At 36.9% G+C, this 19,039-nt stretch overlaps 1 protein-coding gene across 1 annotated transcript; it reads left to right on the forward strand.

The window, feature by feature from the left end:
* Positions 1 to 710: 710 nt before the first annotated feature.
* LOC115424749 (nuclear distribution protein nudE-like 1-B) lies at positions 711 to 18,280 on the forward strand. Its single transcript, XM_030142159.1, has 9 exons — positions 711 to 878; positions 6,131 to 6,227; positions 9,536 to 9,689; positions 11,662 to 11,810; positions 13,641 to 13,777; positions 13,883 to 14,050; positions 14,671 to 14,762; positions 17,105 to 17,250; positions 17,345 to 18,280. The coding sequence occupies exons 2-9, from the start codon at positions 6,142 to 6,144 to the stop codon at positions 17,433 to 17,435; spliced, it is 1,023 nt and encodes a 340-aa protein (XP_029998019.1). The 5' UTR covers positions 711 to 878; positions 6,131 to 6,141; the 3' UTR covers positions 17,436 to 18,280.
* Positions 18,281 to 19,039: the final 759 nt, after the last annotated feature.

Here is a 19,039-nt window from a genome sequence, read left to right on the forward strand (position 1 = left end):
TTTGGAATTATAATGGAAAACAGAAAAAGAGAAACTATGTATAACACTTTGATTATTATGGCCAAACAATTTATACATAAATGTAGATTTGTAAACCCCCCCCCCCCCCCACTGTTCTTAATTTACGAAAATGAAATGACTAATTTTAAAAAGACATTAAGACATGTAAAAACCAAACAAGCTTTGATTGTATATGAACATTTAAATTTGTTGATTCCTGATTAGACCTCTGACTTTATTTTGATAATTATTTTATTTATGTTCTTCAATTTTATTGTATTGTACTTTATTTTATTTTATGGTGTTCTTTATTAATATTGTTCTCTTAAGTTTGAAAATGTTGCTCAGTCTGGAGAAAAAAAGAATTTTTGTATGAAAATGGTGGAAATGTTTAACCAGATTTTGATTAATAAAGTTGAAAAAAAAAAAGACAATTGAAGGCAGATGACAGTGAACACAAAGGGTCTGTGGGCCTTTTGTGTCTCGGTTCTTCCCTTTCCTCCCTTCTCCCTTTGTCATGCTTTATTTTCTGGCAGTCATACGCCATCTTGTGGTCGCCAGCTGCAGTGAACCGCACTGCTGCAGATCTACACCGAAACCAAAAAAGGTGCGGCCGCTTCTATCCGCTCTGCTTCTACAACAGCCCCGCCCAGTTCTGACGTAAACCCCAATGACGTCACCACGTACGTCCATGTCAGGATTTACGTCTGTTCCGGGAGACGCGTTGGCAATTTCCTAAACACAGCTCGTCAACCCAGTTTAGTACCGACTCAACCGAGGCCGGGGCCACAGGAGAGGTGTGTTTGTTGGATGTAACACCGGCTAGAGGACGCCCCGCTAAAACAGGAACCAGTTGGACTTCAATTTGACATGAGCAGGTACGGAATTTACGACTAATATACTCGCTTTACATGTTTAATGTTAGCTTATTTGTGGGATAATAAGCTAAGCTGAGGCTCGATGTCAGTTTAAATGTCCGCTTTGATATTTAAAACCGGCCATAGTGAACAATTCAGAGCTGTATTTTCTGTTTCTGTGTTGTTCAGGTTGAGGTTGTTGTGTATATTTTGGTGCTAAGCTAACCCTAAACCTTATTTATGTGCTGTCAGTGTAACCAACACAGGTGTCACATATCTAACCAATGACAGCGTGTGAATTTACCAACTAGCTAAACCTGTCACTGGTCAGGCAGTTATTTAAGCCTGCTATTTAGTAACACTGCTTAGTTTTGTTTTGTGGTACCTAAATGATCAACAGTTAGCTTGTATGACCAAAGCTGTGTGTCATTGTTAAGCTATGATTGGTATACAGTCAGATTTTAGCTAAATTTCTCATTCTGCTCATGCTTATCCATAACATTAGACAAAAATATTGTCAAGAGGGGTGAGAAACAGGATTTCAGGCATCCTCTCATCTATTTTCCGGTCCCACTTGTTAAAAAGTGATCAAAGTTGGGTGTTATTTTCAAGCTTTGTTCACAAGGATTAATATATAGTAAGATTTTGCACATTTTTAGCTAAATTTTTCATTCTGTTGATGTCTATCCATAACATTAGGTACCCAAATAAAGGTAGGTTTATCACTACACCTTAAAAAGCTTATTATTCAATAATATTATTCCAAAAATACATTAGATAGGGTGTGAAACATGATTTCTTGTATCCCCTCTTCCCTTTTCAGACCCCACTTGTAAAAAAAAAAAAAAAAAAAAAAGGCCAATGCTGGGCGTCATTTTCAAGCTATGATTGGTATACAGTCAGATTTTAGCTAAATTTCTCATTCTGCTCATGTCTATCCATAACATTAGGCAAAAAATATTGTCAAGAGGGGTGAGAAACAGGATTTCTGGCATCCTCTCATCTATTTTCAGGTCCCACTTGTTAAAAAGTGATCAAAGTCAAGCTTTGTTCACAAGGATTGATATGCAGTAAGATTTTTACAAATTTTTAGCAAAATTCTTCATTCTATTGATGTCTATCCATAACATTAGGTATCAAAATAAGGGTAGGTTAATCACCACAACCTATAAAGCTTATTTTTCATATTAGAGTAAACCAAAAATATATTAAATAGGGTGTGAAACATTATTTCTTGTATCTTCTCTTCCCTTTTCAGACCCCACTTGTAAAAAAAAAAAAAATAATAATAATAAATGCCAATGCTGTGTGTCATTTTCAAGCTATGATTGGTATACAGTCAGATTTTAGCTAAATTTCTCATTCTGCTCATGCTTATCCATAACATTAGACAAAAAAAAAAATACTGTCAAGAGGGGTGTGAAACAGGATTTCAGGCATCCTCTCATCTATTTTCCGGTCCCACTTGTTAAAAAGTGATCAAAGTTGGGTGTTATTTTCAAGCTTTGTTCACAAGGATTAATATATAGTAAGATTTTGCACATTTTTAGCTAAATTTTTTATTCTGTTGATGTCTATCCATAACATTAGGTACCCAAATAAAGGTAGGTTTATCACTACACCTTAAAAAGCTTATTATTCAATAATATTATTCCAAAAATACATTAGATAGGGTGTGAAACATGATTTCTTGTATCCCCTCTTCCCTTTTCAGACCCCACTTGTAAAAAAAAAAAAAAAAAAAGGCCAATGCTGGGCGTCATTTTCAAGCTATGATTGGTATACAGTCAGATTTTAGCTAAATTTCTCATTCTGCTCATGTCTATCCATAACATTAGGCAAAAAATATTGTCAAGAGGGGTGAGAAACAGGATTTCTGGCATCCTCTCATCTATTTTCAGGTCCCACTTGTTAAAAAGTGATCAAAGTCAAGCTTTGTTCACAAGGATTGATATACAGTAAGATTTTTACAAATTTTTAGCAAAATTCTTCATTCTGTTGATGTCTATCCATAACATTAGGTATCAAAATAAGGGTAGGTTAATCACCACAACCTATAAAGCTTATTTTTCATATTAGAGTAAACCAAAAATATATTAAATAGGGTGTGAAACATTATTTCTTGTATCTTCTCTTCCCTTTTCAGACCCCACTTGTAAAAAAAAATAAATAATAATAATAATAATAAATGCCAATGCTGTGTGTCATTTTCAAGCTATGATTGGTATACAGTCAGATTTTAGCTAAATTTCTCATTCTGCTCATGCTTATCCATAACATTAGACAAAAAAAAAAAATACTGTCAAGAGGGGTGTGAAACAGGATTTCTGGCATCCTCTCATCTATTTTCAGGTCCCACTTGTTAAAAACTGATCAAAGTTGGGTGTAATTTTCAAGCTTTGTTCACAAGGATTAATATAGAGTAAAATTTTGTCCATTTTTAGCTAAATTTTTCATTCTGTTGATGTCTATTCATAACATTAGGTATCAAAATAAGGGTAGGTTAATCACCACACCCTAAAAAGCTTATTATTCATATTAGAGTAAACCAAAAATACATTAAATAGGGTGTGAAACATGATTTCTTGTATCTTCTCTTCCCTTTTCAGACCCCACTTGTAAAAAAATAATAAGAATAATAATTAAAAAAAAAAAAAAAAAAAAAAAAGCCAATGCTGGGTGTCATTTTCAAGCTATGATTGGTATACAGTCAGATTTTAGCTAAATTTCTCATTCTGCTCATGTCTATCCATAACATTAGGCAAAAAATATTGTCAAGAGGGGTGAGAAACAGGATTTCTGGCATCCTCTCATCTATTTTCAGGTCCCACTTGTTAAAAACTGATCAAAGCTAGGTGTTATTTTCAAGCTTTGTCCAAAAGGATTGATTTACAGTAAGATTTTGCACATTTTTAGCTAAATTTTTCATACTGTTGGTGTCTATCCATAATATTAGATACCAAAATAATGATAGATTAATCATGACACCCTAAAAAGCTTATTATTCATATTAGTAAACTAAAATGGCTTTAAACAGGGGTGTGAAATAGGATTTCTCACATCCTTTCTTCCCTTTTCAGACCCCAGTAGTACAGAAAAATGTCAAAGCTGGGTGTCATATTCAAGCTATGTCAGAATGATTAATATACAGTGAGATTTTACACATTTTAACACTTTTTTTTTTTCATTCATGGGTACTAAAATAAGGGTAGCTTTGTCGCCACACCCTAAAAGTGTATTATTCATGTTAGTGTAAACCAAAATTGCTGTCAAGTGGGGTGTAAAACAGGATTTGTGGCCTCCTCTCACCCCTTTTCAGCCCCCAGTTGTAAAACGTTATCAAAGCTGGGTGTCATTTTGAAGCTATGTTCAGAATGATTAATACACCAGTGAAATTTTTACACATTTTAGCTCGATTTCTCACTCTGCTGATGTCTATCCTTAACACTAGGTACCAAAATAAGGCTAGTTTAATCACCACACCCTAAAAAGCTTGTTATTCATATTAGAGTAAACCCAAAATCCTATAAACAGCAGTGTGAAACAGGATTTCTTGCATCCGTTCTTCCCTTTTCAGGCCCCAGCTGTAAAAAAGTGACTTAAGTGTGTCAGCATTTAGACGCTGAGTAAACACCCAGTCATCTGCTGCAAGAGAGGATGTAGAGACACAAATATGGGGAAGGAAACTGGCTTCACTACATTCTCCTGTTTGTAATTATCTGTTGACTCCAAAGGTCTGCAGCCTGTGGCCCTACCTGTCCTGGTATTTGTTACAACGGACAAAGATTCAGGGGTCACGCTGACACTGCTCAAAAGGATGCTGAAATGAGAGATAACAACAACTGTCATGTGTTTTGGCAGCTTCACTACTGCTCTGTTATGTGATATAGCATAGCCATTTCATCTTATTTAAGTGACGTGTTGTGTTACCAGGGCAGGACCAGTCTGGCTTAAATATTTGGAAGTAGCCACAGTAGGAGAAACCCTTGTAGTGACCGGTTTTAGTTTCTTGTTTTTGGTCAGAGAGGTAATGAATAGCCTTGTCATTTTTGGGAGTGGTGTTCATCCTGTTTAGGTCTTTGATCGGGATCACCATGGAAACAGCACCCCCTCCAGACTATTGGGATCAATAGAAAGCTCCAGATCTCGTTGGGGGCGTTCAGCATCACAACAAAATAGAGATCTGCTGTGTGTGTTGGATTTGCAGGAAATTACAGCCACTGCATGTGCCACAGGAAATATTTCCAGGTTGTTTCCTAGACAGATTTTTATACATGTTACATCATAGGCAGGGTTGACATTTCCCTTTCCTTCTGTACAGTCTTTTAGCCTCGGGTTTCCTGTGGGATTTCCAGTGTAGTGTATGGACACGTGAGAGGCCTGGAGCAAAGAACTTGTCGATGACGCCAACTCAGAGGAATGTAAAGGGAAGAACGGGTGGACTTGTCTCCGACTCTACATTCCTCTGAGTCACAGCCATCTTTTTCCCATTAAGATAAATAATGCCTTTAGCCAGAGTTCACCTACTTTGGTCAAAACATGATTTATCTATTGTAACGTACACTGTTGTATTAAATTATGCTACTAAGATACCCAATCCTGAACTCCCTAAAGCTGTTAAACGTAGCTTGTTTAGCCTCCCGTTCAGCTAAGTGACAGGAAATCCATGCAAACTCTCTAAATGTGATGAATACTCAGCGGAAGTGTTGTGGACCTCAGTTGGATTTGCTCCCACACAGACCACACACTGTGACTCGTTCCTGATGTGTTAAATTATTTCTTAAGACCTGTGTTGCAGCTCCCCAAAGATCACAGTGAGTCTGGGTCCTTTCCAGAAAAGAGGAACATGTGTCTATTAAAGCGTTGCTTCCTTAAAACAGGACGGGAGATCTTTTAACACTTGACTTCAAACAGCAGTTTTGATCTGAGGAGGAATAACCACAAAAAATGTAACGTGTGTGTCTGTTGTTAATTAATTTGCTGTGCTCATTATACGAATGGAGAGCAAAGAATTTTAGACTGGTGCTCATTTTTGCATGAGTACATATGTAGATGTAAGTGGTTATAAAGGAGAATGTTTGCAGCTTGATCTTGATGTTTGCTCAGATTTGAGATTAGAGTGGAATGGAATGTCTACTGATTCTACATGCCCAGGGATAAAAATATGTAAAATGCTGTACAATATATGAATTACCTGCTGTCATCATTTTCATAAATACTGTAAACTAATAGCAGTGACTATGAGGCTAATCATTATCTTTTTTACTCCCTAGGGTGCCCTGAAATGGACACAGAGATGATTCCTAAATTTTCGTCAAAGGATGAGGAAGCTGATTACTGGAAAACCCAGGCCCTCAAGTACAAGAAATGGTAGGCAGCGGGATTTAATTTCCATGTAACAACATACCACAAGTCCATCTATTATTGTTGTGCTCTTAGCTTTTTTGTCAGTGAGAATATTACTGTTTTCCTCGCAAATATTTTTAAATGGAATTATGCATTTTAAAACATTTCCCTGCGGTCTATATAAACTGTAAATGCTCTGCTTGGGTCTGATTTCTTCATTAATTCAACTCCACGGGTCCATCTTTAACCCTATTTCTGACTAATGACATGAGAAAGGTCATTTTGAGCGCTGGCCCTTTAAATCCAAATGAGCCACTTCACTCCCTGCCCCCTCCAGGTTGTTGACCATGCTTTCTGTCCCATTCAGCCACTTGCGTTCGTTAATGCAACCAACAACTGAACATTTTAGGTAATCTGCTCAAAGTTTGGACATATTTTCAGGTTTTACTACAACCGCTGCTGCTGATAAACAGTTATGAGGTATTTGAAGAAATGTTCGTCGGAAGTCTTGACCTTATATGTGCAAATGTTGTGACATAACTAGTTATAAAACGTAACAAATTGAGCAGGAATTGAAACGGGTGGCAGAAATCCACCCAATTTTTGCCAGAATGAAGATAAAGATAGCTTTGCAGCACCTGGATGGTTCAAATTCAAACTTTATGAACTATTAGGGTCCAAATACATAAATAAATGAACCCAAGACTAATAAAAGTTGGTTTAGCAAAATTTGACCCCTTTAAATGAAATATGAGATGACAGAAAAACCCTTAGATTCCCTCCAAATGAAATGAACACCATAGCAGTAGGTGCTTACATAATGGCCAAACGCTGAGTTGTTGAATAATTTTTCATAATATTACTCCCTCAGATGTTTTTAGAGATTTTGTGAACGCGTCTCTGTTTATGACCATATAAGGCATGTGACCATCCATCCCGGTGTGTTGAAATCAGTGCCCACAAACAGTTGTGGTTTGTTCAGGAGGAAATGACGACATGTTTGACCTCTAAATAAGAAACAACCGCTGATGTAGGGACAAGCAGCAGTAAAACTCCTAAATCTGTCTGTCTTTTCTTGGAAAAGACTTGGGAGTAGGGACCAGTGATTTTAACACAGATAGGGTTAAAAATCCCAGTGGTTTTCTAAGAAATTCCTACTGTGGGCACATCAGGGAAAAACATCAAGCCATGGAAAAAATAACTCCTCGTGCGTACAGCGGTGAGCCTTCTCTTGCCTCACACATGTTTTGGTTCGCATGTTTCTCAGGATCATATTTACTTTACACGTTTCACAAGTTTCCTATTGTACATATTTTCTTTCTTTCTTTGAGACTAAACTGTTCAGCCAGATGAATTCTAAAACATTTATCTGTTGCAAGCATCAAAAATAGCTTCTTTTTTCTGCTGTCACAAGCTTAACACATTAAGTGTTACCTAACACTTATTTCCTGTCAAATTTAGAATAAATCATGGCTCTGAGAAGTGTTAGGAGGATAGTCAGTTTGTCTTCCAACTCTTTAGACTCAGACAAATTTTATTGATACACAAGGGAAATTACTTAGTCAGTTGCATACAAAAACACTGTCGAAAAAACTGTAGCAAAAAAAGGAAAGTGTGACGAGATAAAAGCAGTAAATAATATAAATGGAATACACTAATAAAGCAGAAGAAAAAGACGAGATTTGCTAGAGACATAGGCATACTCAGTTGTTATAGGACCCAGTGTGCTGATGAAGCAGCCGCTGTGCTGTTGGTATGTGTGGAACGACCCGACACAACAACTGATTCACGAATTCCAGTCCTCAGTAGAAACACTGAGGGGTCAGCTGATCTCACAACAGCTCGAACCACAGTGTCGTGTGGGTGTGTGTGTGTACTCTCAACAGGAGCTTGATTACATTATACCAAGAAATGAAAGATTACTTTTTATGTTGATTTGATATGTTTTGATGATACAAATAAATCTCCCTTTATGTGCCTACTGACATATTCTAACTCAGATATTATATTATCAAATATACTCATATACATACCAAGGTTATTATCGTTAACGAAAACTAACGAAATGACAAAAACTAGAGTTGAAAAAACATGAAATAAATGAAAACTATAATTAAAAGAAAACTAACTGAAACTGTATTGTGTGCTTACAAAACTAACTAAAACGGATACAAATTATGAATAAAATTTCCTTAGTTTTCGTCTTTGTCAGTGTCAGATTGATATGAAATCGATTTATTTCGCTCGAGCAATTTTAGCTGGTGGCACCATACGGCACTTCACGGTCCGTCACTTCTCACCACTTGTCATTTAGAGTCGTCTTCTCATCCCCACTTTACCTGGAAACATGGACACTAAAGTTGGGAGAAAGCAGCAGAGTCCTGTATGTGAATACGACAGCGAGGAAGATAAAAGATATGAACTAGAAAAGCACTCGGAGAGCACAGGCCTCCGCCAAGGCAGATCAGTCCCCCCCCCCCCAATCACCACCAAAATGTAATCGTTTGTTTCTTGTGTCAGTATCAACATTTCCTGAAATTTTCATCCAACTCCGTCCATAACTTTTTGAGTTATCTTGCACACAGACAGACAAACAAACAAACCAACGCCAGCAAAAACATAACCTCCTTGGCGGAGGTAAAAAAACTAAAACTAAGCTTTTAGAAAAAAAACAAAAACTAATAAAAACTAGCAAACCTGCTCTAAAAACTAATTAAAACTAACTGAATTAGAGAAAAAAAAGAGTCAGAACTAGATAAAACTAAACTATAATGAAAATCCAAAACTATTATAACCTTAAAAATGTTGGAAATATGTCAAATGTGGTCTCTTTAGTTGTTTTTTTTTTTCCTTCGCCGGTTGACCAGTGACCCATCTGTGCATAAATCAGGTTTCTCAGTCCATATACTCATCCTGTTTTTTTCCTCTTCACCCCTGACCTTTGACCCTCTTTGAGAGCAGACCTGTTTTTTCTGAACTACCTACTGTCACTGTGCAGCTGTCTCTTAAGGGCTGTATATTTAGAATGCTTAACTCGACAATGCTGAGCCACACGCTATTTCCTCTTTGGCAGAGGCACGACTGAAGGTTAAAAATCTACAAGTGTCTGACTGGCTTTTCATTTGACTTTATTTCTGGCCAGTGGAGGTAAATCTACTAGAACATGCCTGGCTCATCTTGCACAACAAAAGCCAGACAATTTCCCGGAGCTCATGGTTATTGTCATTCATCCAGTCACAGAGGCGCACAAATGAATGGTGGATGGTGAAAGCGGTGGCTGGAGTCTGACACTGATTCGTTTATGTTTGTGTTTGTGTTTGTGTACCGTGCAGTTACCAGGAAGCCCAGGAGGAGCTGCAGGAGTTTCAGGAAGGGAGTCGGGAGCTGGAGGCGGAGTTAGAGGCCCAGCTGGGACAGGCCGAACACAGACTGAGAGACCTGCAGACCGAGAACGAGAGGCTGAAGAACGAGGTGTCCAACCTGAAGGTAACCGGACCTTGTGGCATGGTCTAAAGGTCATGTGGGGATTTGGGTCGTTTTCATGGTCATTTCTGATCTGTTTGGTCCAGTGTCTAAGGTGATCCTCCCGCATCCTTTAATTGGATGTTAGGATCTAGAGGAAGAAAATAGAAAACAAGAAGGACAACTTAAACTACAGATCTGACTCTTAATCACAGCTAGTGATGTCAGTAACATGTAATTTTAGTTGACGATTAGCTGTCAGATAGATAGATAGATAGATAGATAGATAGATAGATAGATAGATAGATAGATAGATAGAAAGAAAGAATTACTTATTGATACCAGTCTGGGAAATTGCAGATTAAAAATTCAACAACTAAACATTCAAGTCTGGCATTTTGCATGATTTTATGCCACTATTAGGGTTCCTGCAGGGTCTTAAAAGTGTTTAAAAGGTATGAAATTTGATATGGTAGGTCTTAAGTTATGTTGCCATAAACCTTTTGGTATATTATGTTTAAATGTGTCTGTAAATGTCCAAACTAGAAAGAAAGTAATGTTAGTCTACTCAGTTCCAACCAGACAATTTATATTGAAATTAGGAACCAGTTATGGCTAACTTTGCAGCCCCCGGTGAGAAATGATCACAGAACATTCAGTTCTGTGTACAGTATGTATGTAATATGTAGCTGTCAGGCTCCACAGTAAGAACTGCTCCAAAAATCCTGTGCAATAACCGTACAATAAACAGTACAGTAAAACGTACAATAAACCTGTGGCATGATCAGCATGTGCACAGCTGTAAATAATGTATTTAACTCTCTTGATTGTGTATATCTTGTTTTTGCACTTCTTTGCTCTTGTGTGCTTTTGCTGCTGTAAACCTGGAATTTCCCCTTGCAGGATTAATAAGGGCTTATCTTATCTTATCTTATCTTCAATCTCTGCTGATGTAAATAAATACATTTTCCCAAATTCCAGAAGTCGCAAATTTTTGTCAGTATGGCAGTGAAATGGGCATTAAATTCTTTTCTAAGTCTTAAAAAGGTCTTAAAAAGTCTTAAACTTAACTTGTAGAAACCTGTAGGAACCCTGATTATAGCTAATGTCTAATAATAGTTTTATGAAGAGCCATTTCTAGGTATTTAACATTCAAACACATACATAAATACATAGAAATGACATTTCTGTTTGCTTTTTCGGCTTTTTTTTTTTTTTTTTTTTTTTTTTTTCGTGAATCTGACAGATTGCTGGGCTCTCCTTTTTCATTTGGCTTAAAATCAAAATGCGCCCACAGAACTGGTGTGACGTTTGGCTTTGCTACTAAACCCATGATGCTATCTCAGTAACCGCTCACTGAAATGAGACAGGTCTAATATTAAAAGACTGAGCGAAACAGCTGTGGGTGCTATTTTTCCAATTGCATTGAAAGAGCACCAATAAAACCTCAAACAGTGGAAAACAACACGGAAATCTGACATTTGTGTTTAATCTGTTGGTTTTTATATATGAATAAAATTGCTTCTAGTGATTATGGATCTGGAGGTTTGCTTTAGTTATAACCTTTTTACACCTAGACTCTGCAGAAGACACGCAAGTATTGTTTCCCACATTATATAATGCTACGGACAGTGTGTAAATGAATGCTGGGAGGTCATGAATCATTCTTTTTTGTCTTTGTGCGTCATGGGGCCAGTACAGGCATACAGCCCTGCCACTGACTGTACTGTCCACAATAAATGAGCCACAGGGCCTCCTCCAACAAAGAGCCTCTTTTCAAGTGAAATAATAACATCTTGACTGTCTTCTGATTCACCATGACCACTCGTTACTGTTGTTATTAGCTACTATACATAGACATATTACATAAAAAAGCACGTTTCATACAGCATGTCTCTGCAAAAACAAATTAAAATGAGTCTTTCCTAGAACAATAGGTCTTAATAATTTCCACAAGGGTTTACTTCCTAAGCCTTCCTTTTTTTTGTCATTGTAGGAGAAGCTGGAGCAGCAGTATGCGCAGAGTTACAAACAGATTTCCATGCTCGAGGATGATCTGGGTCAGACACGCAGCATCAAGGAACAGCTCCACAAATATGTCCGGGAGCTGGAACAGGCCAACGATGACCTAGAGAGAGCTAAAAGGTCAGACTCACTGTACATTTTGGACTGTGTGCTCTGTGTTTCCTACCACACTGCAGCTAAATGCATAAGTTATATCATTCTGCCACTATAACGCAATGTTTTTTAGGAACATGATTCACCAAAACACAGACCGAATCCTTTGCCTTTGTCATAAGCATGTTTATAGTATGTGCAGTTGTGATAAACATAAGTAATATCAATAATATTTACCTATAAATGTATTTTAGGTCTGCTTCCATCATATTTGCTGGTCTACATCGATTGGAATGACGTAAATAATTACAGTCTCCGGTCCCAGGATCTGTTATCGCTACGAGTTCCAAAAGTCAGAACAGAACTGAAAATGTAATGCTTTAAATGTTCTGCTCCTACTATCTGGAACAACTTACAGAAGATTAAACTGAACAAACTTGTCTCTTTAAATACATTCAAAGTCATTTTAAATGAATGGGAAAAGGATAAATCTGGATGTAGATGTTTTTCTAATTGATTGAATCAGGTTCTGCTTTGAGATGCTTGTAAGGAACATTGTTGTTATACTTTTGGTACCTTTTAAAACAGGGGTGTCAAACTCATTTTAATTCAGGGGCCACATCCTCCTGATATGATTTGAAATGAACCGGACCAGTAAACTAATAATATATTAATAATATCAGCTCCAAATTTTTCTCTATGTTTTATAGTGAAAAAAGTAAAATTACATTATGAAAACATTTGCATCTATAAACTATCCTTTTAAAAAATGTGAATAACATGAACAACCATGAAAACACTTAAATTTATGAAGAAAAGTAAGTGCAATTTTAACAGTATTATGCCTCAGCTTCTCATTTACACATGTGCATTACAACTTACATAACACAGTGAATCTATAAATTCACAAAGCATTTAGTAACAGGCAGAATATTGTTAAAATTGCGCTTGCATCTCTTAAGAATTTGCAGGTCATTCATATTTGTTCAGGTTATTCACTGTTTTGCAAAAGCAGTTTATAAATGCAAATTTTGTCATAATGTGATTTTAGTATTTTACTGGTCCGACCCACTTTAGATCAAATTATGCTGAATGTGAAATCTGAACTAAAATGATTAATATTTTAAGTGTAATTTCTGCATTTCACAAAATCATCCCATAAGTCGAACTGGACCCTTTGACACCTGTGTTTTAAAACAATGGTGGTGTTTTATATGTATGTTCTTATTTGAGTGTTTTATGTATGGTTTTAGTACTGACTTTTATTGTGTTTTAAATATACAGGGGTTGGACAAAATAATGGAAACACCTTCACCTCAAGATGATAATGCCCCAATCCATACAGCTAGAATTGTTAAAGAATGGCATGAGGAACATTCTAATGAAGTTGAGCATCTCGTATGGCCGGCACAGTCCCCAGACCTCAACATTATTGAGCATTTATGGTCAGTTTTAGAGATTCAAGTAAGACGTCGATTTCCACCGCCATCGTCTCTAAAAGAGTTGGAGGGTATTCTAACTGAAGAATGGCTTAAAATTCCTTTGGAAACAATTCACAAGTTGTATGAATCAATATCTCGGAGAATTGAGGCTGTAATTGCCGCAAAAGGCGGACCTACACCATATTAAATTATATTTTGTTGATTTTTTAAGGTGTTTCCATTATTTTGTCCAACCCCTGTACTTTTAATGTGGATGTATGGTTGTGATTTCTATTTTGTGTAACTTCTGCTGTTCCGGTCTTGGCCAGGACACTCTGGAAAAAGAGATTTGTAACCTCAATGAGCTTTTTTCCTGGTTAAATATAGGTTATAATAATAAATAATAATAATATTAATGGTTGTTTTTCTCACACAGGGCAACAATAGTGTCTCTAGAGGACTTCGAGGGTCGTTTGAACCAGGCCATTGAGAGAAATGCCTTCCTGGAGAGTGAACTGGATGAGAAGGAGTCTCTTCTCGTGTCCGTGCAGCGTCTGAAAGATGAAGCGCGAGGTACACACGGAACTCTGACCTTTTTTACAGTGTATGTGTAAACATCAGTGGAGGAGGAGGAGCAGTGCTACACTAATATACTCTGGTGTTTGTTTTCCTCTGCAGACCTGAGGCAGGAGCTGGCAGTGCGGGAGAGGACCACGGACCGGATGTCAGCGCCCAGCTCCCCCACTTTAGACACCGACAAAATGGACTCTGCAGTACAGGCTTCTTTATCCCTGCCAGCCACTCCTGTAGGAAAGAACATAGAGCTCCCCTTCATCAGCCCGAAAGGTAAAAGCTTTTTTACAGGGAAATCCTTGAAAATGCTTGAATTTCAATCTTGTGTTTTCAAGGTCTGAAAAGTGCTTGCAATTCTACCTCTGATGTGATTTATTTATTCATTTTTAATATTAATTCTGCCAGGTTAGGTGGCAAACCAAAGTTACTTACAGACAGGTGATACATTTTGAGAAATAAAAGTGTATGTCAAAAAAGAAAATTAGCGGGGTACATTTTTGTCTTTTTATTATCTTAATCTTTGCCTCGGTGTGAGCGTGTCTGAAGAATGCCAAGTGGCTTCCCCTTTTTTTTTGGTTAAAACTTTGTGTTCTCTATTACTTTCTAAACTTTTTGCTTTTATGAAACATAATTTTTGATGTTCATAGCATAATACAGTGTACATCATTGTGATAAAACATGAGAATAATAATCCTGAGTCTATGTATTCCTATAGATATGCATTTTACCCCAGTAAGAAGGTGCTGTGCTGGAATAATTTGAAAATGACCCTTAAAAGTGCTTGAATAGAACTTGAAAAATGTTACAAACCTTGTTTTTACTTCACCCCCTACACTTACTGTAAAAATAAAACAGGAGATTCACTAATATTAACACCTCCTTTTGTGTTTTAGCGTTGACCAACGGCTGCGGAAACTCATCCCTGACTCCTTCTGCCAGGATTTCAGCTCTGAACATCGTCGGGGATCTCTTGAGGAAAGTTGGGGTAGGTATTACTCCGTTTAAAAGATCCGATTTCCTTGTTTTCCAATTTCTGTTATGTTTTTTGTTTGTTTTTTACTCAGTGTAGGCTGCAGAATGTAATAGAAACAACGGCTGTTTTTGGAACTGCCTACTATATTAACAGAATATTTGGACAAAATGTAACACATGCTACACAGGATGCAAAGAGAGTAAAACCTGCAGTACGCCAAAAAGTACCCAGATGTCATAATAGTACATACAGTAATATTCACATACCAGTGGAAATAATTCATTATTGGTAATAAATCCTGTTGTTTAGCAGATATCAGCTAAGCCAATAATTGCTTATAGATGGAGAGACCCTCAGTTCACAGCTTCTTAATTTCATAGATATCTCTAACATGGAGCACTGGGTCATCAAAACACATCACGCAAAAACCAGGGGGTGATGAAAGGATCAAATATAGTCATGTAATTTCTGTATATCATCATCATCTTTATTTCCAGACTGGGGAGTCCATTTAAAAACATACAAACAAGCAAAAAATAAAACAAATAAAAAACAGGTTAAAAACACAGATGATGATGATGATGATGATGATGATGATGATGATGAAATATAGTCATATAGTTTCTGTATTGTATAATTTAAATATTTTTTTTGTGGCTGGTTCTTTTCTTTGTGCTTGTTTGTTGTTACTGTCATTGTAGTGTTGACTGATGCACAGATGAGCACAAGTAAATAATTTTACTGTAGTTTATCAATTTGGAACTTCACTAGGGACACACCAAATGCAGAATCCACAGCCGATACTGATACTGATATTGATATTTAAAAGGACATTCTTTCCAATAGTCGGTGCCAATATTGATGTTGATTTCTGTTTCTTTATTGTGCTTTTATTTTTCCTCCTTTAGCAAAGAAATATTCATTACAAATATAGAAACGGTTACTGTTTCTCAGCCTCTCAGCCCTTCATCTCATTGTCTTTTATTAACCTTCATATACTTCTACTTTATTTTCAACAGTATGTTATTTTCTCCAGGACGATTTCACTTATTTTCCTTTAGAAAAATAGATCATTCTGTATAATTATAATAGTTGATGTTGCACTTCTAGATTTTTTTTTTCTTTTCACAAATGTTAATCATTTTTATTTTTACTTACAAAATCACAACAAGAAACTACAAGTCACCAGAAATAATAATAAAAAAAAAAAAAAATGGGCAAAAAACAAAAAAAAAAGGACAATAGCCATGAAGGAAAAAAAACAAAACAAAACTGGTAACTATGAGTTGAATAAAATTAGCCAGCTGCTTGTATGTCTGTATGTATCAAGGTTATTATCGTTAACGAAAACTAACGAAATGATGAAAACTAGAATTGAAAAAAACATTTTCGTTAACTGAAATGAATAAAAACTTTTATTAAAGAAAAACAATGATAACTAATTGAAACTGTATTGTGTGCTTACAAAACTTAACTAAAACATATAAAAATTACGGATAAAATTCCCTTCGTTTTTGTCTTCGTCAATGTCGGATTGATAGGAAAGCGATTTGTTTCGCTCTAGCAATTTTAGCTAGCAGCACCATATGATACTTCATGGTCCGTCACTTCTCATCACTTGTCATTTAGTCGTCTTCTCGTCCCCGCTCTACCGGGAAACATGGAGACTAAAGTTGGGAGACAGCAGAGTCCTGTCTGGGATTTATTTGAATACGACGGCGAAGAAGATAAAAGATATGACAAAACTAAAATTAATACCAAAACTAAACTAAAACTAAGCATTTAGAAAAAAATGAAAACTAATAAAAACTAGCAAACCTGCTCTAAAAACTAATTAAAACTAACAGAATTAGAGGAAAAAAAGTCGAAACTAAATAAAACTAAACTATAATGAAAAATCCAAAACTATTATAACCTTGGTATGTATGTATATATGTATGAATGATTAAAATCAAATTCAAATGAAGTGACAATAGACAAAAAAAAAGGTTAAAAACACTATAGAAAAACCCAAAATAGCAAAAGTACGTTGGACTCCTCAAACTATCCTGATGTCATTTTACATGAAAAAAATGCACATCCCATCAGGTTCCATCATCCTTCTCTTCCCTCTGAGAAGTCTTAGATTGGTTTGTTGTTGTTGTTTTTTTGTTTGTTTGTTTTTTTTTTTTTTTTTTTTTTTTTTTTTATAAAGACCAAGCACCCTTTGATATATGGCTGATATACTGGTGCATCCCTAAACTTCACCTCTAAAAACTCTTCACAAACCTAAAAAATTGCACTATTTACATACAGATTTATATCTATGATGCCACATGCTGATCATATTTTATTTCCTTTTTTCTTGTCTCCAGGCTTTGGAGTCCAAACTGGCCGCCTGTAGGAACTTCGCCAAAGACCAAGCTGCGAGAAAAAATTACTCCACCGACAACGGCACACTCATCAACAGCAACGCTACCAAGTTCTCTCACTCCATACACACCACTTACTTCGACAAAACGTGAGTCTTCATCCTCCCCTCGTTAGATTCCTCCCTTGGCGCGTATACGATCCTGCATTTTCTAATACTGTTCTCATCTTCGTTGCCTTTGCAGGACCGTTAACGGACTGGACCCGAGCCCTTTGACCTCCATGGCTACGACTAGAGCTGTGCCTCAACCCGGCATGCTGCCTCTGAGCGTGTGAGGCGCCACCCCACCCCCACCTCCACCTCCACCTCCACCCCACCACTCAAACCTCAACTTAATCTACTATCCAGCCAGCTTAACGTGGGAACAGAGAGGACTTGTGAACGACCGTTACATTGTGCGATAAGTGTGTGCGTACGAGAGAGAAAGGCAGCTTGAGATGAAACAGTGTTCGTATGCCCGTCGGAGAGCGTGGATTTTTACTTGATGTGTGCGGATGAGACTTGACTGTACAATATTAACATTTCTCCGGTTCGCAGCTCCGGACGCATCCGTGTGTAGGCGCGTGCGTTCCTACGGCGTCCTGCATGTGCCTAAAGCTGTCACGTACCGTGCTTTGTTATGAAACGTGTCCAGACGTCGACCTTAAAGAGGCACAGATGCGTTCGTCCCAAAAACTACTATCCCTGACAAAAGGTCCTCAAACAGACCACAGCGTTTCAGAATGTACTCGTCTTTAAAAAGGGATGCGTTTATATTGACTAATTTATCTCGAACATGATGCAATATTTGCTGTTTTGTTTTTCTTTTTTTTTTTTCTTGCATGTGTGTGTATATAATTTAAGAATGAAGAGGTTCGGCGGGGCCTCGTATTCCTGAGAATGACTGAAGTGAATGTTGATCGTTCAAACGCCATGTAGCCTGTTGTTTTTCTTTTTTTTTTTTTGTTTTTTTGTCGGGCTACTTGCTGTAATTATTTAATGATTTTCGGTTAAAGCTCATAATAAGTATCAGCCGGTTCTGTCCTTCGAAGTTAAAGCTGCACTTAAACAGACTGCTCCATTTGACGTTTTAACCCATAAAGACCCAAACATCTACCGTCGTCCAAAACCATCTACTGATCTGAATTGTTTAATACCTGTAGATCCAGTTATCCCATCAATACGTGTCGATAATTGGTGTAAAATGCAGTTTCTCAGCTGTGAATTCTAACCAGATACGACCCATTTGGATGTTCAGAGGCTCTGTAGTTACCGTGGAAACGTGTCATCTTCTGCAACTTCAGTCGCTTTTCCATTGGACATCTGCGCAAAACTTCACTGATATTTACTAAATGTCGAAAAAACAGAAGCGCGTAATGTCGGTTTTTCCATTTAATCACAAATGCGACGATTTGTTTGTTTATTATCACGAGATGACACGAGAAGTCATACCATAAACATGGTGACGAACGTAAATATGGTGTTGATTTACAGATATATTCATTATTATTATTATATATGACCCCTCTATCTCGTACTAAATTTAAAAAATGATCGCGTTTCCCGGTGTGTCCACACGTACCGCGGCATCTTTCTTCGTGTAACGTCCGTCAATATCCATTTTTTTTAATTCACCTGACTCTAGTTGCAGTTTTGCGCGATACGCCCGAAAAAACACCTCTTGCCAGTGCAAAAAATTTGAATCGAAAAATGAGACTTTTGACGAAATTGTCGTTTTTCCTTTAGGTACATTTTTATGCACAAGTTACATTCGCTTAATTTGAGGGTCAATGGAAAAGCGACTATTGATTCACGAGTAAAACCCTTGGAGTTTGACAAATAAAAGTGAATGGAGACTTGATTTATGTTCAGTTAATGATATATTTTTTCTGAAAAGGTC

This window comes from Sphaeramia orbicularis, chromosome 8, assembly GCF_902148855.1.
Source record: "Sphaeramia orbicularis chromosome 8, fSphaOr1.1, whole genome shotgun sequence".
Taxonomy (NCBI): Eukaryota; Metazoa; Chordata; class Actinopteri; order Kurtiformes; family Apogonidae; genus Sphaeramia; species Sphaeramia orbicularis.